Source organism: Mus caroli, unplaced genomic scaffold (assembly GCF_978045245.1).
Source record: "Mus caroli unplaced genomic scaffold, Mus_caroli_1 scaffold_14, whole genome shotgun sequence".
Taxonomy (NCBI): Eukaryota; Metazoa; Chordata; class Mammalia; order Rodentia; family Muridae; genus Mus; species Mus caroli.
Window position 1 is genome coordinate 85,280,563 of NW_028227269.1, and position 25,432 is coordinate 85,305,994.

At 45.6% G+C, this 25,432-nt stretch overlaps 1 protein-coding gene across 3 annotated transcripts in view; it reads right to left on the minus strand.

Annotated features, from left to right (window-relative positions):
- Positions 1-3,726: 3,726 nt before the first annotated feature.
- Angel1 (angel homolog 1) overlaps positions 3,727-25,432 on the minus strand; it is a 38,380-nt gene continuing 16,674 nt past the window's right edge. For all 3 annotated transcript variants that reach the window (XM_021179281.3, XM_021179282.2, XM_021179283.3), the window contains 5 exons: positions 23,626-23,752; positions 22,827-22,937; positions 8,445-8,514; positions 6,320-6,483; positions 3,727-5,621 (listed from right to left, as the gene is read on the minus strand). In XM_021179281.3, the coding sequence (XP_021034940.1) occupies positions 5,461-5,621; positions 6,320-6,483; positions 8,445-8,514; positions 22,827-22,937; positions 23,626-23,752 (633 nt within the window). In that variant the 3' untranslated portion in view covers positions 3,727-5,460. The remainder of the gene's footprint in view (positions 5,622-6,319; positions 6,484-8,444; positions 8,515-22,826; positions 22,938-23,625; positions 23,753-25,432) is intronic.

Below are 25,432 nucleotides of genomic sequence, written 5' to 3' on the forward strand. Positions count from 1 at the left end.
TAAAATGGTCTTGTAGTTAGCATTTGAGTCCCAGCATTTATTGCTGAATATTATTGCAGAAGTTGCTTTATCATGGACTTCCTCGTGTAATGTCAGAATTCCAGGAAGTCCATCTTAAGTCGTTAGTAAGACCTGATGTGCATGTGTTCATTTGTGAATGCATGTTCAGAGAAGGCATACAGATGGCCCATAAGCACAGTAAAAAACTCCTCAGAGTCATCCTTAGCAAAGAATGGCAAATTAAGGCCACGACAAGCTGTGGTTTACATTGCTGACACCAAAAATGTGTCCAGTGATGGGGGAAGCCTGGCCGGAGAGTTCTTTTACTGTTGCCATGATGTTCCAACCAGAAGAGGGCAGCCTCCAGTATCCTCCACTGTAGCAAAAAGGTCTGCTAGGATCTAAGAGGACCATACTGTTGATACCAGTTCCCATTAGCAGATCCACAGACTGATCAAACATAGGCCGATCATCCTCGGGCCTGTGACTTCATTCCATGGCTCGATGCTACAAAAACACCATGGTTTGCTGGTTAGGTAGGCATCTGGGTATGTGAAGGAGTGCAGTCAGTGCTCCAGTGTCCAGGATCTACTGGGTAAAGAGGATGTGGACGGTGCTCTGGCTGTTCGGAAGATACTGCTGTGAATCTGTGAAAGTTGGTTGCCACATGTATCCCAGCCCATACCGCAAAACAGGTTCCAAATTAGACCCACAGCTGAAGCTAGACAAAGCCTGCAAGATGCTCTTGGCCATACTCAGACAGTGCAGCATATATGAGGAGTACCTTAAGGCTAGGAAGGAGATCAAGGCTGTCTGTCTAAGAGCAGAGGTCACATTGTGATCCCAGCTGTTAATAGTATCTGAAAGTAGCTTGAACAATCCACACTTAGAGACAGTTTTGTTGCCAGCTAAACTATACCCCCAGATTTAAAAAACAAAAAGCAAAAAACCAACCACAGCTTTTGCACAAAGGTAACCAAAATTTGTGACCATGGCATTGTATTCCATGGGGACATGCTGTTTAAACATGTAGTGGCAGTTACAGTGAAACACATCAGAGAACTTGGTGGGAAGGCCCAATGGTACAGGCCCACACTGGGCCAACTGCTCTTGAACCGAAGGATAGGGATGGCCTGGGGTGAGCCTAGGCCATTAAGATCTTGCTAAGCCAGTTAGTTCCATAGAATGCAGATATGTTGCTACTGACCTCTGGGATGCCCAGACCCAGTTTCCTGAGGGACAGCAGTTATCTTATTCTCTGCTGCCCAGGTTCTCCCAGGCACATAGCCTGGCCCTATCTCATTTAGGCATATGACTAAATTGACTTTTCCCAAAAGCCCTAAACAGATTGATGAACTGACTCCTCCTCCCCATCTGCCGGGACCTAGCATTTTGACTGCTGCTGTAGAGAGCAGTGGCAATGGGAAGCAATTGTCATACCAAGGACTAATATTGACCCAGATGCAGGTTGCCTGGCAACACTTAATATTTGCCAAGGTGGGGTGGAGAATCAGCTGTAGAGGCCTGTCAGATGGAGGAGACAGGTCAACTCTTTGAGCCAGCCCACGAGACAACTCTTTTCCAATCCCTATCCTGTAAGAATTTGCTAATGGGAAACAAAATTTCCAAGAATTTAGGTGTAAGAGCATGTAAGAAGTCATTTTCTTCTGGGCTGAGATCTTACTCAGGTCATTGGGACTGGAGACAGTACAGAAGGACCAACTTCTCTGCAAGATACATGGAATTCACATTTTTCTGTCCCAGGATGAGCTGATCTGCACCACTATCAGGTTTTCTAGATGGCCCTTGTCTTCAGCAATTAAAGGACAGGCAATGGTGCACCAGGCTGTTGGGGGCAGGGGTGCTCTGTCCCAGACAGCTCCTTCCTGGCAGAAGCCAGAGAGAGGCCTTCATACCCTGGGAGAAGAGAAGCTATATCATGCATTACTTAACACACTAAAACCCAGTTCTCCAGTGAGTCACTACCTACCAGCGTAGGAACTAGAAAGAAAAAGCAAACAAAGGTGGTTGATTGCAGCCCTTCCTGGTCTCCAGCTGAAAGCTGTTTCTGAGCTTTCCCAGACCCCTGCCCCACGATGGGCAACCTGCAACAAAGCCTGACTCCCCTGTTCCTCTGGAAAGGCTATGTCTGAGAAGCAGAGGCCAGCAAAAGATTAAGCGAAGATTCAAGATTCTGGGTTTGTCACTGGGTCTCTGCTTCCGCTGCTGTATGAGGCTATGGAGACTACACCCCTCCTGCCTCCTAAGTGTGCTGTTGTCTTTTCCCTGGAGTGGGGAAATTTCCCTGGGTTGGGGAAATTGCTCAGTAAAGTGTTTGCTATACAAGCATTAGGACCTGCTTTGGATCCTCAGAACCAATGTAAAACTGGACATGGTGGCCCACATTTATAATCCCAGCCCTGGGGAGGCAGAAAGGTGGATCCCTGCAGCTCACTGGCCAGCCAGTCTCGATTGCTCTATGAATTCTACGCTGATGTGCCTAGGAAAACAAAAAACAAACAAACAAAAAAGCTGAATAGATCCTGAGGAATGATAACCACAGTTGATCTCTGATTGCCACATGCATGCACACACACGTTCACAAGCATCCACGAACACATGCACCCACATGAATATGCATCTGTGCTTGTGCACACGTGCACACACACGCACACTCAGCCTAAACTGTTAGCCAAAATTCTGAGTGTGTGCTTAGTGCAAAGAAAGAGCACTAGAACTCAAAACTTGCAGCTTTCAGATATACCCCCGCCCACCTTTCTGGGGACAACCGTTGGGTTCAATCTCCTACTACAAGTTTTTGGCACTCAGCATCCTTTCCTTGCCATGGCACAAGCAATACAGACCTAAAAAGCCCTCACAAGTACTCCTTCAACTTCCTTTCACCAAAGGATGCAAACTCAAAGGCGGAGGAATTAAGTGACTTCCCTCATCAACAACCAGGCTGGCCAAACTAAGGCTCCTTAATCCTACTCCCTGGCTAAATTTGCTTTCTACTAAATCAGTGGATTCTGACCCAGAGTTCACCAGCTTAAATAACATCAGGTCCCTGGAGAGACAGCAACTAGAGATTGAGTCTGGGGCTGGCAATTTGTTGAGGTAAGGCAGAAAACCATACCTTCCTCTCGCTTGGCTTTGGCTTGGCATACTGCATCAGAGAAAGACAGAAATGATAGCAGTTAGGCCCGGCAAGGAAGAGAAGTGTTCCAGTGACAGATGGCCCACAGCTCAGCCCTGGCTCGACTACAAGAGATGATCAGAAATAGATACCCAGCAAGAGCATCTGCCACACACGTCTCGCCTCACGGAGCTGCCGCTGCTTTGACCAGTAACACCCCGCTTTCCACACCAACCCGTCTATAAAAGTCTACAGAGACACAAGGCAGCAGATGGAGTAAGAGCAAAAAGCAGCTAAATTAGAGCCCCCTCTTTTCTCATATGGGGACAGAGAAGGCAGCTGCACCCTGCGAAGGGCAGGGCAGGGCAGGGGACTCCACTCAAACCCTGTCTCCCCCACCGCCCCACCCCCAAGCCTCAGAGCACAGGGAAGACAACGGAGACAGATGGCAAACATTTCTGTTCTCCGTTTAGATCCCGAAGCGCCACCCTCAGGACCGAAGCTCCTCAGACCCTTCCTCTGCCCACACATTCTCCAGCTTTCTCTCAAACCCCGTGCTTTTCAGAGTCCCAATAACAAGGCTAACAACGTAGGGGGCATGGTAAGCCTTTATTTGGAAAAAACGTTGCCTGGTTCTGGTGGTTCCAGGGTGCAGTTTAAGTGCCATTTAAACCCCCACACTTCATTTCTAAAACAGAAACAAAGGAGAAACAAGGAAAAGATAAACCACCAAGCTCTGACCCTCTGCCTCCTTTAGCAGTTGAACCTGCATTTCCTGGCAGGGGGAACAATCATTGGCCCTTGTTCTGAGAACCAACAGGGTACGGTTGTGGAACCATCTCAGGTGGTGCCCAGAGAGTGACGGTGAAAAGTGGGCTTTGGACAGATAGATGGGCCTGGGGCTCAGACAGGCAGATGTCCAGTACCCAGAAAACAAAACTTAAAAATAGACACACATAGGAAAAGACGTCCCCCAGACCTGAGCATGGGAAGCTGAGAGTCAGCAATGCAGCAGCAGCAGCATTATTCCAGACAGGTCTCTGGCTTTCAACTCAAGGGAAGGATGTAACTGCTGCTCCACCATGCCTAACTGCAGCCTCAGTCAATCCCCTCATCTCTGGGCCAGCAGATATTCTGAGTTGAAGCTGTGTGGAGACCTGAGGACATTCTACTGCACCCCAGCAGTAAGGCATGCAGGTGACATGGTTTGGGCTACAGGGGTTTTCAGTAGGTTAGGGGAGAGGAGCCCGTGTTTGGGGAGGAAAAGGCAGATAAATGGGCAAGCACTGCCACCCTGAGTTCTTAGACCTAGTTTGCCCAAAGCCAGGCTTCTGTTGAGATGTTTTGGCCTGAGCTAAACAAGCAGGCTTCTCCAGAGAGAAAATGGGAGGGAACAAGGGAGGGGAGGGGGAGGAGAGAGAAGAAGAAAAGAAACTTTCTTAGGTGCGCAGAGGTCAGAGATCAAGCCCTCTGGGGCTCCAGTGCTGGCTAAGGCTGCTGTAGAGCCTCCTGCTCTTACCCAGTTCTTCAGAGTCTGGAGAGACAACAGTTCCCTGAAGGCTCAGTCTCCTCATCCTTCAAATGCCAAAGCCTCCCAGCACTGTGCCAGCCCAGTGAACCCCAGCACAAGGCGTCCACCCCTTTTCCTCAAGGAAGGCAGTGAGGAGATCTGAGGTTAGGGCATCCCTGAGCTGCTGCTCCAGGCTGGGGGCCAATTTGTCTCCAGAAATAACAAGTGTGCCCAGGATGCTGAGATGACTGACTGGGAGAAAAGGGCCCCATACCTGCTGCTTCCCGGCAGCACACAGCTACTATGTCATGCTTTCAACCTGTCCCTAGCCCAGCAGCTCATGGTAGGTAGCACATGGACTAGGCAGAGGTAGGCTTTGGCTGTGCTGGGCAGTCCCGCCCCAAGAGAACTCACGCTTTACACACACCTTGCTCATGTGTATGCCAGAGCCCAGAGGTCATGAAAGGAAAGGGAAGGTTGGGTCAGAGGGTGCCACCAAGAAATGGCCTGAAAGCGAATAACCAATGAGATCAATAACTCCCGCAACCCTGGTCATTAAAAAAAAAATCAATGGGGGGAGGGGTGCTGGGTACATGGAAGAAAGGGGAGAATTCTCCACCTCTCGAGGGGCCACCTAGCATGTGGCCCAGGATTAGGAAGAGGTTGGGGCAGGGCAGGGACCACAGGCCGAGAACGTGGACAGGCCTGGAGAAAGTCTAACCACGGGCAGGATGGGACAAGGGAAGGGACGGAAGTTTCCACAGCACGGGGCATTTGCAGTCGTCGGTCCAGTGAGCTCTTTCCCTGGGGCCCCTCATGGGGCAGTGACTTCCATGCCGAAGCTGGCAAGCAAGCAGAGATGGTCTGAAGAGTAGAAGGGGTTGGGTAAGCCATTGGCAGCCCAGAGAATCTCTTCAGAGAGGAGGGAGAGGCGGCCCAGGAGCTTGAGAGTTCCATCTCGATCCAGTCTGTGATCTGGGGCACAAAGCAGAAGCCAGTGGGTACAGCAGCCACCAGCCAGGTTGCATGGGACATCTTTCACTTTAAATTAGATGGCCTACGCACGCACGCACACACACACACACACACACACCCCACATACACACACATACACACACCACACATACACACACACACACCACCTTGCATTCTGACTAGAAGGCTTCCCTGTGATAACATCAGTGAATGAAGACAGGTACAGGGACACAGGGACAAATGGGATACAGGTAGGTCCTGCCCCTAACATTACAAGGTTTTTGATTATTCAAGAGGTGCAGAAATATAGAATCCTTATATAAAATGATTCCAAACAATAAGCAAACTAGGCCTGGGGCTAGTGAACGGCTCATCATGACTATTGGCAAGAAAAAACCTTACCAAGTCCTTCCCTAACTTCTGCCCTTAGCCAAGTCTAATTACGCCTAGTGCTATACTTCTATCTCCGTGATGGAAACAGGAATGACTTCCCTGCCCCAACCCTGACACTGCAAGAAAAGAAGAGCAAGTAAGGTAGGTAGCCTGCGTAAAGGATGAGCACAAAGCTGGTACGGTGTCTGCTTCTTTGATGTTCAGGCTCCTGGAGCCCAAGCCAAGCCACCAAACCCCAACCTACCACCAGCTGTCCCCAGGCACCCTGGGGTGGCTGCTAGAAACCCTCGGCTCACTAGGCTTACCGGCTCTGTTCTCATTCTCACAGGATTCAGCTGAGAAAAAAATGTAATCCACTGTCATCCCAAGCCCTAAGGGCATCGTGGTGACCTCTGGGCAGCCATGCTGGGGCAGGAAATGGGTATACACTGAGGTCAGGTGGAGGCAGTGCTGGATGGTGCCTATAGTCCTGCAGGGACAGAAGGTAAGACGTCAGCTAGCAAAACACATTTCCCACTGGCCGATTTCTCTGTGGGTTTTATTAAGATTTTTTTAAAGGATAATCCCTAATGATGGTTTCAGATCCTGTTGACACCAGCAATGTACAGCAGCAGCATTATAGTCCTGTAAGGAAGTTCTGCGAGGCTGTGAAAATAAAGTCTGAGTTTCCATGGAGAGCCCAGGTGCGGTACTTGGAATGAGAATGGCCCCCATAGACTCATGTTTGAATAGTTGGTCCCCAGGTAGTGGAACTGTTTAAGAAGGATTAGGAGGTGTAGCCTTCCCAGAGGTGGTGTGTAACTGCGAGTGGGCTTTGAAGTTTCAGTCCCTCTCCCTCCCTCTCTGTATGTGTGTCTATCTCTATTTTTCTGTCTCCTCCCCTCCTCTCTTCTCTCTCCCCTTCCACCTCTCTGCCCGCTGCCTGTAGATCAAATGTAAGCTCTCAGCTATTGCCCCATCACTATGCATGTCTGCCACCATGTTTCCTGCCATGATGGCCATGAACTCACCCTCTCAAAGTGTAAGCAACCTCCAATTCAATTCATTCTTTTAAAATCTGCCTTGGTCATGGTGTTCTATCACAGCAACAGAACAGTGACTAAGAACCCAGGATACTGGGGACGCCATGACTCTGGTATGTCAACCAGGGAAAGCTGGATGTGGGCAGCAGAGCTGCCCCAAGAGAGAAGCAATGTGTGCTGTGGGCAGCAGAGCTGGGGAGGTGGGGCTACCAAGTCTTCTGGGAGCCAGATGATTCTCTCACGAGCCCCAGATGACAACAAGGAGCCGCAGTCAGTGCTTTCCCTGCTGGGTCCTGCTCTTTTGGAAGGGGGGCGTTTACTCTGTGTCATTCCATATTGGAAATACATAACTTCTTTTGCTGTTGTTGTTGTTGTTGTTTGGGTTTTGTTTTGCTTCACCTTTGTTTTTAGTTTTTAGTTTTGTTCTTGTTGTTTTGAGACTATGTAGCCCTGGCTGGCCTAGAACTCACTATGTAGACCAGGCTGGCTGACCTAGAACTCACTATGTAGACCAGGCTGATTTTAAACTCTCAGAGATCAAGTGCTGTGATTAAAGATGTATGCCTGCACATGCAACTTCTTGGTACAATATAGGGGCTTGCTTACACTGAAGAGACTCCCTCAGTCTCACGGAGACTCGTCACACTTTTAAATAGGGTTGGAAATGTTAGACTGCGGGGACATGTGAAGTTGGGCTGAGTATATTTGCCTCAGGAACCTGTTATGAAACAATGGGGACATGGGGAACAAAGAGGTGGCTTAGAAGTGATGTAGTCAGTTGTCCCGGTGATGAGGGGTAGAGCCACAAGGGTTAAAGTCGTCAGCCTGACAGGATCTTAGAATGACCCCTGGGTATGCCTGTGGGGAATCATAGAGACTGAGACAGGAAGACCAATGTGAGCTGCACCCTTCCATGGGCAGAGGTCTTGGAATTAACAAGGAGAAAGGAAGGAAAGCCTTAGCACTCACTGTGGCTTTGCCACCTGTATAATAAACCCCTTCTACTTATATGCTTTTATCAGAGTATTTTATCACAGCAACAGGAAAATCAATACACTATTCAGTTGCAGCAAATTCCTTCCCATACTAAGAGGCTGGCGATCGCAGCTGAACTCAACAGACAGACAAATGCTGAGCCCCTGACCCTCCTTATCCCCACTCTTTACCTCCTGATGAAGAACACCAGTGTTCTCCTCTGTGGGCCAGCAAGGCTTCTGGGAGGCTTTCTCCCTCAAGGGAAGGCTACACAGGCCTTTCACCCGCACGTGCATCGCCTTGGCTTTTGCATGTATGCATCCCCTCTATAAGCTCACCGTGGAGGACAGAGCTTAGCAAAAAGTGTTCCTAGTCAGCCTCAGTACAGCCAGTGCTCTCTCATGCTCAGACTAAAAACTGTGAACAAGTTTACCTGGGGAAGACAGGCTCAAGTTCAGATATCTCTTCCTCAAAGATACACTCGGCCCAACCAGCAGGTCGATCTGTAGGAAGCCAGAGAAAAAAAGGTTTTGCTTTCATAGACAGTAGAGCAGAGTCCAAACCTTTCACCTTCAGCTCCCTCTCAGACCCTGGGTGCACTGCTCCAGAAGGCTGGGAGGGAAAGAAAAGAAACAGTCGTGAGAGGGGGGAGATGAACCAAGGCTAGAAACCAGAGGTCCCTAACACTCTGCACTCTTTGTTTTTTTTGTTTGTTTGGTTGGTTTTTTTTTGTTTTGTTTTTTTTTTTGTTTTTCGAGACAGGGTTTCTCTGTATAGCCCTGGCTGTCCTGGAACTCACTTTGTAGACCAGGCTGGCCTCGAACTCAGAAATCCGCCTGCCTCTCACTCTGCACTCTTTACATAGCTCAGTCATATGGTTCAAAGTCAAAATGAAGAAAATCAGTCAAGAGTGCCTCCCACTCACCCCTTGCCTTTCATTTTTCTCATACAGGGACAACCAGTGCTGTCAAATTCCTTATACTTTTCTCTAGAAATTTTCTATCACACACCATCCATTGAGTAGCACATATATAGACACATATGTTCATACAAACATGTCCATGTTGTATATGCATTCTTAAAAATACAAATGCCAACATCAGGAAAAAAAAAAACAAGAGATATTACTACAAATCTCACTATCCTAGTCCAGTTTTTTGCTGTAACACACACCGGGATGTACAGCAATCTGGGGAAGGAAAAGGGTTTGGCTTCCACACTCAATCACTGAGGGAAGTCAGGGCAGGGACTCAAGAAAGGAACCTGCAAGCAGGAACTAAAGCAGAGGCCATGGAGGGCACTGCTTACTGGTTTGCTCTGCCTGCTTTCTTAGACAACCCAGGACCACCTGCCCAGGGATAGCTCCACCCACAACAGGCTGGGCCCACCCACACCAACCTCAATCACGAAAATACACACCCGTCCCCAGGCTTCCTACAGGATGGGGACTTTTCCACCACTGAGGTTCCCACGTCCCAGGTGATCCTAGCTTTTGTTTAGGTGACAACTAGCCAGGACACTTGCTGATATTAATAAGATAACAAGGGTTGACACTGTCAAATTCTTAGCAATCAAATTACTAAACTCAAGAAGGGAAGAGGGCCTCAGCTGGGCCTCACTGTAAGGGACAGAGCCCAGAACTTAAAAACAAAATGAAAAGGGGGAGTGGAGGCAGTGAGTTGATCCATTATTTGTAATTTATAGGGGAAAATCTGTTCGCTAACACTATAAACTATACAAACAAATGGCAGAGAGCTGGCTCAGTGGGGAATGGCACTTACTACCAAGCCTGACAACCAGAGATCGATCCCGGGAACCCACAGGGTAGAGAGAACTGACTCCCACAAATTATCTCTAACCTCCATATGCTTTATGACAGTGGAACTATCATAATGCTATGAAGACAGCCTGCTCTACACAGCTAGCCCTAGGCCAGCTTCAGCTGCAGTGAAACCCTGTCTCAACAAAGTAAACAAAGGGCACATGACTTTAATTCCAGCACTCAGGAGACAGAGGGAGATGGATCTTGAAGTACAAGGCCAGCCTGTTCTACAGAGTGAGTTCCCACACAGACAAACTTTGTCTCAAAACAAACAAAAAGTAAATAAATGAAAAATTAAAAATATATTATTTACATAAAGTGAAAGAAACCTAGAGAGACACAAGCTAACACAAACTTAAGAAACAGCAAATTTAGCCAGGCGTGGTGGCGCACGCCTTTAATCCCAGCACTCGGGAGGCAGAGGCAGGCGGATTTCTGAGTTCGAGGCCAGCCTGGTCTACAAAGTGAGTTCCAGGACAGCCAGAGCTACACAGAGAAACCCTGTCTCGAAAAACCACAAAAAAAAAAAAAAAAAAAGAAACAGCAAATTTGATTGGGCCTTTAACACATAAAGAGACTGAATCAGCAAGGAGAGGCCAGACTTTGGAATGGCTTCACCAGGGAACTCTACCAGACATTTCACTAAGAGTTCATCTAAATCCTTTTTTGGTTTTGGTTAGGTCTTTGTTTTGTCTTGTTTTTGAGACAGGGTTTCTCTGTGTACCCCTGGCTGTCCTAAAACTCATTCTATAGACCAGGCTGGCCTCAAACTCAGAGATGAGCCTGCATCTGCCTCCCTGAGTGCTGGGTTCAAAGGCGTGCGCCACCACTGCCTAGCAGAATTCATATAAATCTTTGCATTCAAATTTGTAGGTGATATTTTCCAACTCATTCTATGAAGTCATTAATAGTGCTATTACTGTCATACAAAACTATATAAGTATATCACAAAGAAAACTAAAGACTAACACCCCTTATAAATACAACAAAATCCAAAAAGTGCAATATAATAAAATATAAGTCCAGCAAAATATAAATATGTTCGTATACTAAAATCACATGATGAATCCCAACAACTTAAGCTATCAGACTAGATTAGAAATCAGAATACATCTTTTTGCTGCATCCAAGAAACACTTTACCACTAAAGACAGACATCAATCATCTCCCGGTAAAAGGATGGAAAAAGTAACTCAAGCAAATTGACCCAAAAAGTAAGGATGTGTATCTAATTTAATATCATACAAAACTAATCAGAAGAGGTAGGAGCGGACAGAACATACAAAGGGAAAATCCACCAAGACTATGCAATTCTAGACATTTTTGTGCCAAACTCACAGACACCCAAGTTCATAAAAGATACACTAATACAGCAAGAGTCACATACTGAACCTAATACCATGGTAGTGGGTGACACCAATGACCCACTACCAACAACAGACAGGCTATCCAAACAAAAATTAAGCAGAAAAATGCTAGAGCTCAATAATATCATAAATCAAATGGACTAGCAGAAATCTATAGACATTCCACCCAAACACTAAAGAATATACTTTCTCAGTCGCCCATGGAACTTTCTCCAAAATGGACCACATATTAAGACACAAAGCAAGTCTCAACAGACATTTAGGAAACTGAAATAACAGCCTGTGTCCTATCTCACCACTATGGACTAAGCTAGATAGCAACACAACAGACACAGCAGACAGTATAACAAACAAATGAAAATTTGATCCAAACAGAAATCACGAAGAAAATTTTAAACTTTTTACAATTGAATGAAAATGAAAACACAGCATAACCAAACCTGTGGGACACAACAAAGGTGCAGCTAAGAGGCAAGCTCACAGCCTACATTAAATAACCTGGAAAAGCTCATATCAATAGTGACACACTTAAAAGTGCTAGGAAAAAAAAAAAGATTCAGCCGGGCACCAGCACTTGGGAGACGGAGGCAGGCGGATCTCTGAGTTCAAGGCCAGCCTGGTCTACAGAGTGAGTTCCAGGACAGCCAGGGCTACACAGAGAAACCCTGTCTGGGGGGTGGGGGATTCAAAAAAGAGTAGATGGAAAGAAATAATAAAACTCATGGTTGAAATCAATGAAATACAAACAAACAAACAAAAAGAATCAATGAAACAAAGAGTTGGGTTTTGACAAAAGGCAAACCTGTAGCTAACTTAACTGAGAGACACAGATGAGATCCAAATTAATGCCAGGTGTGGTGATGCAAGGCGTTAGTCTCAGGATTTGAGAGGCAGAGGCAGGAGGTTTTCTTAGTTCAAGGGCAGCCTTGTCTACAGAGCAGTTCCAGGACAGCCAGGGCTTAAGACATGTATGACAGCCAGCACTGAGGAATTCAGAAAAACATAAGAGCATACTTTTTAAAAAATCTATATTCCAAACTAGAAAACCTAAAATCAATTACAAAAATACTTTTGAGACAGGGTTTCATTATGTAGTCCTGGCTGACCTAGAACTTGCTATTTAGACCAGGCTGGCCTGGAACTCACAGAGCTCTGCCTAGCTCCGCTGGGATTAAAGATATACACCATCGCACCCAGCAAATATCTTGATATTTATGACCTAAACAATTTAAACAGACACTGGTGAAATAGAAGCAGTAATTAAAGGTTTCCAAACCAAAATAGGCCCAAGGTCAGAAGATTAGCACAGAATTCTACTAGACCTACAAAGAACAACACTAATATTCCTTAAGTTATTGGGCAAAACAGAAACTGAAGGACCACTGCCTGAATCTTTTTATAAACCCACTATTACCTTGATACCAAAACCACAAATTACTTAACAATAACAAAAAGAAAACCACAGACCACGTCTCTTATGAAATACATGTAAAAATTCTCCATAAAATACTTGCAAACTGAATTTAAAAACAATCAAAAGGATTATTCACCATGAATAAGTTGGCTTTATCCCAAAGATGAAGGGACAGGTCAACATATGTAAATCAGTAAATGCAATCCAACACAAACACAGGCTTAAAGGCAGAGATCATATGATCCACTCAGAAGTCATCTGACAAAATCCAACATTCCTTTATTATAAAAGTGCGCGAGAGACAAGGGATACAAAGGACACACCCCATCTAATAAAAGGCGATGTAGAGTATGCTTCCAGCCAACGTCGTTCTACATGGAAAGAAACCCAAAGCTTCATAACAGAAGCCAGGACCCCACAATCCAGCTACGCCACTCACGAGCATCCACCCAAGGGACTACAGAAAAACTGACCTGTCCCTGTTCACTGCTGCTCTATTTATAAAGCCAGAGACTACGAACAGCCTAGATGTTCATCAGCTCATGAATATGTAATGAAAATGTATGCATTTATACAATGGCATATTATTGAGTGGATGTATTTAGAACAGCTTACTTTAAAAAAATGAAATTTGTAAGTAACTGGGTGGCCCTGGAAACAATGCTCCTGAGTGAGACAGGAGCACCACTCAGCCCTCAGAGAGTACCTGCTTCTCTATGATCAACACAGAGATCCACACCAGGACAGTGTGCAGAGTGAGAGACTTTGGAGCACTCAGTCCTAAATGGGATGTCTTCATCAAACCCTTCCTCTCTCAAGGCTCCACGATAGCCAGAGATGGCGGGAACACTGTGCTCCAGACTCCGCAGAACTGTGACTCAGCAGAACTGATGTACCTGTGAACTCACTGAGGCTATGACAGCTCCTCCAGGACTGACACAGGTCCCAACCAGACGAAAATCCAGCACTGAGAAGGGAAATGGATACAAAGTCCCACCCCTATCCAAGAAGCTGTTTGCCACTGAAACCTTGTAGGAAGGGAGACTCAGTTTTCCTTAGTAGAGTGTCAGCGGGTGTATCAACCGCTCTCTAGGGCAGGCCCGGTGACCAGGTGTAACCAGACAACACAAAAGGGACTCCACAGTTTTTGTGCACATTTTCTTTCATTTTAATCTTACTGGGTTTTTTCTTTTCTTTCTTTTTTTTTTTTTTTTTCTCAGAAAGAGAGGGAACATGAGTTAGTGGGTAGGGAAGTGAGGAAGATCTGGGAGGAGTTGGGGGAGGAGAAAGAATAAAATTATACTATATAGTATGAAAAATATTTTAGAACATTAAGAGTCCATGAATTTACACATCTATAGCCCTCCAGTTTATTTACATGGGAAAGCTGAATGGAAACTGACTACCAATGTGTGTGGAAAGTTATTTGGGTGATGATAAAAAATGTTCTACAATTAACACTCAGAATTTTTAGCTCAGGGACAGAGTGCTTGCTTAGCAAACACAAGGCCCTACCTGGGCTTGGTCCCCAAAAGGAAGTGTGTCAGGGGACAAGAACAAACTGTCCTAAAATTATAGTGGAGATGGCTACACCAACTCTGAAATACACTAAGAGCCAGTGAATTTTAAACAAGTATATTTTGTTAAATGAACTTCATCTAAATTATTGTTTGTTTAAGATTTTACTTATTTTATGTATATGAGTACACTGTAGCTGTCTTCAGACACACCAGAAGAGGGCATCAGATCTCATTACAGATGGTTGTGAGCCATCATGTGGTTGCTGGGAATTGAACTCAAGACCTCTGGAAGAGCAGTCAGTGCTCTTAACTGCTGCGCCATCTCTCTAACTCCTAAATAAGTGTTTCTAATTAAAAGGATAAAGGACTAATATGACCAACCTTGGCCAAAAAACCCTGGTAATTCAGATGAAAGGAAATCTCATTTTATGTAGTTTGTATTTCTCCTATTATTCATTTTGTTGCTGTTCCTTCTACAAATAGGGTCTTATTCTCATTATATCTTTTAACAAAGCAAGAACATTTATATTTGACTATTACTGATTGCTACGTATTAATTTTATAGCTATCTACTTTCCAGGATTACCTCAATTTTAACATTATTGGTCTTAGTTGCTGCTCTTGACCAGTTACACAGAGGCATCACTAACAAGAGCCGGCCTAAGCCTTCTCTTGTCTTAGCCTTTTATTTTCCACTTTCTCTTTTTGTTGGATGTTGTATTCCAACACAAATAACAGTCGGTGCTCCTGTCTGCTCCCTGCTCTAACAGGCAGGCCTCTGAAGCTTCTTTCTGTAGGCAAGGCTGCTTGGGCAGCTGCAGTGGCTTTGGTCTGAATGCTTGCTCTTCACAGGGCCGGACGTTGAATACTTTTCTTCTGTTTAAACAAAGCACCTTGTGTTGCAGACTGAGAACCATGAATTAAAACTCTGCCTCTTCATAGCATTATTAATTCCATAATCAACCTCTCTGCTCATTTTTCTGAAAAATCTTGATTTAAGCTAAAAATTATCTTTTTTTATTCTTAGTCTATACTGATGTCAGAAATCTAAGTCCTTTTTTTTTTTATTATTCTTTAATCTTTTTTTACTGTCCAATCGTTATCCCCCTCCCATTCCTCCCTCTGACTGTTTCTCATCCCATACCTCCTCCCCCCCCCCCCCGCCCCCATCAACCAGACCTCCCCACTCCCTGGGGCCTCAAGTCTCTCAAGGGTTAGAAGTTACTTAAAATTTTATCTGTAGTCTATTAAATATTATGAGAATAATATTTTCTATGTATTTAGGTATATTCCTTTTAAATGTTTAGGTTCTTAAGTTTAGAGCACAGACTGCTCTTCCAGAGTATCCAAATTTGATTCCCAGCATCCACATGGTGATTTGCAACCATTCATAAATCCTAGGAGACCCTAAGCCTTTTCTGTCTTCTGTAGGCAACAAGAATGCAGGTAGCACATGGGCATACATCCAGGCCCAACACATAAAATAATAAAATATTTTTTAAGTGTTAAAAAACTAAAAACCAACTCTGCCTCACGAGTCACATCATGGTTACCAATGTGATCTCACTTGGGACACCAACATTCTAACACTAAGTCTTCACCTCGAGTTGCACCCTTAGTCATTAATAATAAACAAGGTAGACCACAGTAGCCACCAGTTGTTTGTGCACTTGTCTGTTTTTTCTTGGTGGTGCTGGAGACTGGGCCTAGAGCCTTGCACATGCTGTTCCTGTGATAAAATACCCTGAAGAGTTTTTAATAAGAGATGGCTGGAGAGATGACTCAGAAGTTTAGAGCACTTGGTGCTCTTGCAAAGGACCCTGGTTCGAGTCCCAGCACCCACAAGGTATCTCACATTCTTCCTGTCCTCAACAATCTTGAGGTTGGGGGGGGGGGGGGATTTTTCATTTTTCTGCTTAGTTTTTTGTTGTTACTGTTGTTTGTTTTGTTTTAGAAGCAGAGTCTGTCTATATTAGCCCTGGCTGTCTTGGAACTTGTTATGTAGATCAGTCTGTCCTCATAAACTCATAGAGATCCTCCTGCCTCTGCTTCCCAAGGGCTGGGATTAAAGATGTGTGCCACCACACCTGGCCTCGCAGCAAAACTGTAAAGAATGTTTCCCACAATCGTCGGCTCTTCCCATGCATGCAGTACTGTGTGCACACAGCACCGTCTGGTCGTTGAACAGGACTCACGCCTCACATGTAGTACATGTGAGTTATCTCTACAAAGCTGCAGCATCCTCCTCGCTGGAAGTGGCCAACCAAACAAGAACTCGGAAGGAAAATCCTCTGTTAGAGTATACACAGTGTCACAGCATCTCAACATTCATTTGTCTGTTTCTAGATTAACTTTAGCTGAGATCACTAGCCTCTTGATAGTATGGGAAGGAATTTTCTGCAGCTGAGTAATATATTGATTTTCCTGTTCCTGTGATAAAATACCCTGAAGAGTTTTTAGTAAGAGATGGCTGGAGAGATGACTCAGAAGTTTAAAGCACTTGGTGCTCTTGCAAAGGACCCTGGGTCAATTCCCAGCAGCCACATGGTATCTCACAACCATCTGTAATCCAGTTCCAAGGCATCTGTCATCTGCTCTGGCCTCTGTGAGTACCAGGCATATCTATGGTGCACGTATATACATGCAAGCAAAAAATTAATACACATGAAATAAAATAAAATCTAAAAAGTGCTGGGAAGCTGAGTCAGAGAATAAGAATCACTACAGCACAGCTCAGGCATAAGAGTCTGCATCTCCCGCACCCACAGGAAAAGCCACCCCCTTTGCTTAGAACCTCTAAGGTGGCCCATACCTGTAATACTAACACTCAGAAAGGCTAGAACAGGAGAAGTCCTGTGAGCTCAAGGCTAGTCTATACTAAATGCTAAGTTTTAGACCATCCTGGGCCCCAGAGTTAAAGCCCAATGTAAAGACATAAGTGTCCATGAGAAAGGGAACACAGGGACTCTCCTTACTGTCTACAGCAGTGTGAATATTTGTGAACCCCTACAGACTGACTCCCCAGACAGCAATGATATGAAGAATGGCGGCTTTGGGAGGTATTTATGCCACAAGGATAGAGTCCTTGTCTTGATACTAAAGAAACCTTTTAAAGTCACACACAAATGTTAAAAGAAGAGATATGGAGTGTCTTAGGGTTCTACTGCTGTGAACAGACACTATGACCAAGGAAACTCTTTTAAGAACAACATTTAATTGGGGCTGGCTTAGAGGTTCAGAGGTTCAGTCCAGTATCATCAAGGCAGGAGCAAGGCAGCATTCAAACAGGCATGGTGCAGGAGGAGCTGAGAGTTCTACATCTCAGAAGGTCTCTAGAAGACTAGCTTCTACACAGCTAGGACTAGGGTCTTATAGCCCATGCCCACAGTGACACACCTACTCCAACAAGGCCACACCTCATAATAGTGCCACTCCCTAGACCAAGCATATGCAAACCATTATATGGAATTAACCCTTTAATAATGGTACTACTAGACACAACAGGCTAACAAAAACCACAGTACCTAGAATGGGTTGCCTCTTTTAGAGTAGTTGGCCAGTGGAGTCCCACAGACAACCTACTACCACTGTTCTTTGTTAGTCTTCAGAATATGATGGTAAGACCCTATATTGTTTAAGACACCACATACTTGAGTCACAAAACAAAGAGAAATCTAACTGGTACTGCCCTGGAAGCTTCTCCCTACTGGCTACTTTGCATGGTGCTGGAAGATGGTGTGCATGCTCCTGGAGGAGGAGAGCAATCACTCTCACTCAGATGTGGACCCCTATGTGAGCTACAAGGACCAGCCTGGCAAGATACACCCACAGGTGCAACAGTGACACAAGCATTACGGGAGGAGTGAACCGCTTCCTAACTGTATTTAAGGCCCATTTCACAAAACTGAGCCAATGCCCAGAACCACTGCTGGGGCTAAGAACCTGTGGCTAGCTGGTCATAGGCCCTAGGGAAAAGCCTACTACTATTATTCTGCAAAATGGTCACTAATGGAATCAGTATCCTTATAAAAGATGTCCAAGAGAGATTCCTCATGCACTTAAAAGGAAACACAGGGATGAAGTGGGAATTTCTGGTTTCACTGGAGAATCAGTGGTGTCATGTGACATTTTCCTGGAAACTATCTTATGAACAGATGTGATGTTTTTCTGGAAGCTGACTGGTTAGTGGACACGTGATAGTTGGGAAGAGTATAAGTATAACCCAGCAGACAGTTGATGACATTCTTGCATTGATTTGCCTTGCGACTCTTCACTGGTCTTGGCTTGTCATGACTTCATAGAAGAAACACACCAAAGAACTTCTGGTGGTATTCCAGCTGCTTCTTACCGCTTCCTCAGACTCGTGCTTGTCAGCAGAGCCTCAAGGTTGCTTCTGGACAGAGCCACTGCTAGTAATTTGTGTTTGGTGTTTGCTGAGTGGACTGTACTGCCACTTCTGATTCATGTTTGATGTTTTGCTAGTGGACTGGACTGCTGACAACAGATTGGAATCGCCCCAAAGAACTATTTCTAAACAGGTCCACAACCCCCATTAGCTATTAACCTTCTTTCCCCACCTCTGGTGGGTGGTGGGCTAGAAGGGAGGTTGGAACAGTAAAGAACCATAATTAAAGTAGCTTTTGAAAAATCTAAGCCTATCAAGGGACTCTTCTTTAATATCTACAGCAGTGTGAATATTTGTGAACCCCTACTGACTCATAAGTTGAAATCCTAATTCCCCAGAGAGCAATAATATGAAGAACAGCAGCTACATCTGGGGGTGGTGTGGGTGGAAATCACCACACTTGGAAACATAAGCAAGAGAGGGCTTTAATTTAAATATCATACTGAAGAATCATTACAGAAGCTGGAGAGATGGCTCAGCAGTGCAAGTTACTCTTGCAGAGGACCCAGGTCAGTTCCCTGACACCTTCTCTGGCCTCTAAGGAACCTGCATGTATAGACATAACAGGCAGGCAAAAACTCATACACATAAAAAAAAATTAATCTTAAGAAAAGAAAACCATTCTGTCACAAAGGAAATTGGGAAGAACAAGAATGTATGTTTTATATCACACAGTGTGGGCGATGTAGACAGTGCCAGTGAAATGCTGTGTCAGTTCTGAGAATCAGAGCTCACTGTCGAGCACTGCATCTCCCTTTGCATTAAGGGGTGACCATTAAAGTCAGTTTCACAGACAAGTTGGCATGTTTTGATATGCAGTTAAGACTGGATAACTCTGTTATTAAACTAGAAGTTTTATGTTTAACATATTTAAACATTCTCTAGAAAACTTGCACTTAGTACACATTTTCATTTCTGCTCTAAAGTGATACAGGCTTTTCCGACTTAGAGTCTCTAATGGGATGAACAGCAGCCTGTTCAGCCCTGCGTGGAAGGCACTGAGCCACTGAGTCTGTGGTACACATGTGTGCTTACTTGGGTTCAATCTCAAATGTGAAAACATTACCATTATTTTGTACTGTTAGTGAATCATTCCCATTATAAGCTTTTTTCTAAGCCAAGATCTTGTTTTGTAACCTTAGGCTGAACAGCCTTGACGCATTCTTCCCCCTAACCCTCCTCAGCACTACCGTGCCCGGCAGAACAATTCTACTGCGCTGTCAGTGTATAGGTTAAAGGTCCTGGGTAATGCAATCAGCACTTTTATGTTTCATTCAAGCACAGCACTCATGTTGTAAGATCATCTATTCTTAATACAGTTATCCACAGGGGCTATTATTGCTCTACTTCAGGATTCTGTAATCTTAAAATTCAGAGCTGAGTTGCTGGCCCTACCTGAGACGTCCATATCATCTCCTCCAAGGCCACATGCCAAGGAAATGCTCTACTACTTAGCACACCTCAGCCTTCCACTTCCAGTCTGAGCTCCAGAGTTTAGTTTTCATCTTCTGGTGCAGTATTTTATAATCACTTCTACTGTTTGAGGACTTCCTATGAGCCCCTCTCTTCCAATGCCACATGCTTCCCCATCACTAATCCCTCCCAGTTTTGTGGGTTTGTTTTTTTTTTAAACCATTGAGTCCACTTAGTGCTGCCACAATGTGTCTAAGTCTACCACCATCTACTGGATCCTGGGCACTCTCATGGGGACCACAGACTCTTCCCTCTCCCAGCATTTGCTATCAATAGCCAACAGTTCCCCAGCAACCACTCATCATTCTAATCATGGAAAAATAATATTTTCCATATGCTCCAATGCTTAGCTTTGAAGCACTCTTTTACTTATCTTTCTTTTCTAAGCACCTGCCTTCTGGTTTTCAAGTATTTCTTTCTTTGTATATTTTAGTATAGATTACATAATACTACTTTGAGCAAGGCCAGCTTTAAGTTAGCTACATTATTCTATGCCAGTTATTTATCGGAAATTTAGATATAGGAAACATTCAGCATGTGTTCTAAATAATAATTTTACTTTTAACATAGGATTGTGTATGGAACATTTCAGTCTTCACTTCTCTGCAGCTCTGAAAGAATCCCCTTTGCCCTTCACACACATGAACACACTGTGTACTGAAAACATGGCCTGATTCCCTGCATAATTCTCCATACATTGCCTTTCAGGAGCAAAACCAACTACAGGTTTTTCTATCACAATGTATGCATTCCACTCTTGGTGGAGGAAAAAAAAGTTTTGGGGTCTCTCAAAAGGTGTTCCCCTGGGAGAGCATGATCAAGAAGCCACGCCCCTCCCATGCTGAAAGGCAGTGATGTGGCCAATGCAGTCCTGAATGGGGCAGACTGCATCATGCTGCCTGGAGAAACAGCCCAGGGGGACGACTCTCTGGAGGCTGTTCGCATGTAGCACCTGACTGCCCGAGAGGCAGAGGCTGTCATCTACCACTTGCAGCTATTCGAGGAACTCTGCCACCTGGCACCCATTACCAGCGACCCCACAGAAGCTGCCGCTGTGGGTGCTGTGGAGGCCTCCTTCAAGTACTGCAGTAGGGCCATTATCATGCTCACCACATCTGGCAGGAGTGCTCACCAAGTGGCCAGGCACTGCCCTCGGGCTCCTATCACTGCTGTGACATGCAATCCCCAGATTGCTTGCCAGGCCCGTCTGTACTGTGGCATCTTCCCTGTGCTTGTAAGGATGCCGTACTGAATGCCTGGGTTGAGGATGTTGACCTTCGTGTAAACTTGGCCATGGATGTTGGCAAGGCCCGAGGCTTCTTCAGAAGGGAAATGTGGTCATTGTGCTGACCGGGTGGCGCCCTGGCTCTGGATTCACCAACACCATGCGCGTAGTGCCTGTGCCTTGATGGCCCTCTGGAGCCCCTCTTCTAGCCTCTGTCCCTTCCCTTCCCCTATCCTTTCCATTAGGCCAGCAATGCTTGTAGTGACCACTCTGGGCCACAGTGTGGCGCTGGTGGACTGGGACACCAGGGAAAATTAATGCCTCTAAAACATGCAATAGAGCCCAGCTATTATTCATCGCCCTACTTGAGCCAGGGGTGGAGGAGGAATACAGGATTGGAAACCCTCTGACTTTATCACAGAAGGGCAGCAGCATCTCTGTGTTTTGCTCCTGTAGAAAGTTGTCCAGAGAATTCCCAGCCCTAGCCTGGAGTCAGGAGACAGCAAGAGTAGGGGCTGAAGACGTGGGGCCCAGGGGCCCAGTGTAGATGATGTTTGCCCCTGGCCCTGACCTGCTTTCCCAACAGCTCTGGCCTCCCCACTCCTTGTGCACTCCACTGCTGTCACTGCAGACACTCCACTCTCCACCTTGTATTCTGCAGTCTCCAGGCCTGTTGCTATAGTGCCCACCTGAATGTCAATAAACAGCAGCTGAAGCACCAGGGGGGGAAAAAAAAAAAGGTGTTCCTCACCTTGGGGAAATGCACACTGTTGTTCTGAGATCTATTCAGCCCCTATAGGTAAGACTCCCCATATTTCCCCAGGCACTGCTAGCCCATCTCCCCTTGTGTCCGTTACAAACTCACTGTGGTTCACAGCTTCAGAACTAGTTTTGTAAAAAATGGTGTTTGTCTCTGGCTTGCTTTCCTCGTCTTCCTTATTTCTTCAAAGTGGTGTCAGAGACCAGAAGGTGAAGCCACCAAAGGTACTCGGAAGCTCTCCATAGGAGCAAGGTTTCCTTGTGATGAGGCTCCCTTCACCTCACAAATTGCAAAGCCCTGTGATATATGCACCTTCTCCCTTCTCCCCTGCAAACGCTAAACACAGTAGCTAAGCCTCAAAAGGTGAATTGCTACTCAAACTCCCAGAGCTGGCAAGAACCCAGGGCTCTTGGTTTATGGTCCAGTGCTCCGTCCAGTGCTTGGATGCAAAATATACATCTAAGCATGGACTCTGCTCACCTTCCTTCCTCCAAACTCACTATCAGAAGCTGGTCAACGAGTACATTTAGACGAGACATGGAACAAGATGGAGAGATGGCTCAGCGGCTAAAAGCACTTGCTGCTCCTGAAGAGGACACAGATCCAGTTCCCAGCACCCACATCAGGCAGCTCACGAGCACCTGTTATTCCAGCTCCAGAGGATCCGATGCCCTCTTCCATCCTCTGCAGGCACTGCATGCACACAGTACTCATTCACACACATAAATAGACAACGCTTCTGAGAGAGGGAGAGAGGCCTAGCAAACAAGAACTTACAAATATCAGCGGTGACGAAAGATAAGGGCCAAGAAAACAGGCTTCCTGTTACCTGGCTTAGTGTCTGTCACTCCTTCCATGAGAACCAGTCCTACTGGTCGCTGACAAGCGAGGTCGCAGAAGCGGAATCGTAGTAGGAAGTCTCGGCCATATTTCAGTCTCTCTATAAACCAGGAAATGCCATATGGTAAAGGGAAGGCACAGGAGTCCCATGCTGAGACCTCCGAAGTGCCAAGAACACTCTAGCACAACAGTGCAGAGGAGATCTGAATCTGAGGACAGGGACATTGTTCCAACAGCTGCAACTGGAACTTGTCTGTTTCACTTGGTGACATACAGAGCCCAATGAGGAAGACAGGGGGACATGCTAAGAACATCAAGGAGATTACACTTTCATAATTAAGAGCAAGCGTTTGCTCCACATGAACATGAAGATACAGCAAACCAACAATGCAATATATGAGCCAAACATGGTGGTACACGCTTTTAATCCCAGCACTTCGGAAGCTGAGGCAAGTGCTCTGAGATCCAAGCCAGCCTGGTCTACATAGTGGGTTTCAGGACAGCTAGTGCTATGTACAGACACCTTGTGTCAAAAGATGACAACAACAAAAAAGAATGTGCTACGTGAGCACTGAAGGATGGCTTGCCCAGAAAAGCACCAGCTACTCTTACAGAGTGCCAAAGTTTGGTTTCTAGCACCCACATGTCAGCCCACAACCATCTGTTAGTGTGAGTGTCAAGGGACCTGACTTCTAGGCTGTGCAGGCACCAGGCACATACAGGGTGCACATACAGGCACCCAGGCAAAGAGACAAAACAAAAAAACACAAAGAAGAAAACCTGCTTACCTGATCTCTTGGGATGACAGGAGGTAACATATTGACAGCAGTCAGTGATGCCCAGGGAGCTGGGCCACAGTGGGGCCTGCAGCTTCCTCTGGTAAAGCTGATGAGAGAAGTCTTCCTGTCCAGAAACCTACCAAAAAAAGAAAAGGAAAGGAAAGCCAGGTGGGCATGAGGAAGCCAGGATAGAAAATGGAAAGGACTCATGATTTGGGACATTTGAACAAATACAAACATACGCAATCAGACAACAGTTGTACACATGGAATGAGCCAGCCACTAATCTCCAGGGAAGGCAACAATAAGGAACTAATTATAACTTTACTTTCTCACTAGAAACACATAAATGTCCACGTGATAGGAAACAGTGAACAGAGTGGGGACCAAGTCAAGGCAAACAGAGCTGTAGAGCATGTGGTCCTGAGGTTCGCCTCAGAAACATGTACACAGTGCTGCACAAGGGAGACCAACTCTCGGCAGATCTTAATCTGTAATGCACACAGGTTGATCCTGCCATCCTCAGCTCCGCATCTTCTAGACCAAAGTCAATACCTTGAGTCTGGTATTGGGGAAACACAGGGTAAAACCAAATGGGAGATGAAGCAAGCACTTTACCGTGTCTACGTCACCATCCTCTGCCAAAGTCATGAGCAGCCTGGGAATTGACAGAGCGTGTAGGGGAAACATTCAGCAACATCAGTCACCCGCACGTCTCCATGTGGGCAGCAAAACCCCTTTATTTCACTTAACAACAAATATATGAATGCCAACTATGTGTATGGCACTGGGATAGACTAGTGATAGACACCATTCCCTTGCCCTCAAAGGGCATAAACATTCAGTATGCAATCTGAAGTAAGAGTCTTAGAATTAAGGGCCATCTCCCTGCACATATGTAGCAGATGTGCAACTTGGTCTTCATGTGGGTCCCCCAACAACTGGAGTGGGGGCTGTCCCTGAATCTGCTGCCTGCCTGTAGATCCTGTTCCCCTAACTGGGCCACTTTGTCCAGCCTCAGTGGGAGAGAAGGCACCTGGCCCTGCAGTGACTCGTGTGCTGGGGGAATGGGGGAGGCTCTCCTATCTCAGAGAAGAGGAGGGGGAAGTGAGGGTAAGATCTGTGGGACAGGGTACTGGGAGGAGAGGTGGAGCTAATATTGGGATGTAAAGTTAATAAATAAATACTTTAAAAAGGAATTAATGGCCACTTACAGGCTGTGACTTTGGACAAGTCACTTCATGTTCTTTAAGTTAATATTATTTACCAAGAACACTAATACCATATACAATTAAAAATCTTACACTAATAAAAACCACTAGTGATTACTAACCGTTCCCTTTGAACAGGGCACTAGAAAAACCTCACATGCATTACTTCATATGATCCTAAAGTATCTACCATGGGTCCCACGATACCCTCAGCATACAGATGAAGCAGAGGGGGCCTGAGAAAGTTCCATAACCTGCCCAGGATGACAGATCAGAGATCTGAATTCAAAGATATCTGGTTGCAAAACAAGTGTTCTCACAGCCCATCCCTGACCCTGCCTGCCTGTCACATGGTAGGCACTCAGCAAATTCTCCTGTCCAAGCTCCTTGAAGACAGCTCCTTTAGGGCAGGCTAATGCCTTGCTCTGGGCAACCAGGACATCACCAGCACTTAAGTAACCTCACTGAAAGAAAAGCCCAAGTACTCAATGATGGTTCAGTCATTTTGTGTCCCTGCTCCATTGTGTCTTGCCAAAAATTAAGCAAAAATGAAAACAGGAACAGAGATTAAGCAACATAAGACAGAGTCAAAACAAGCCAATAAA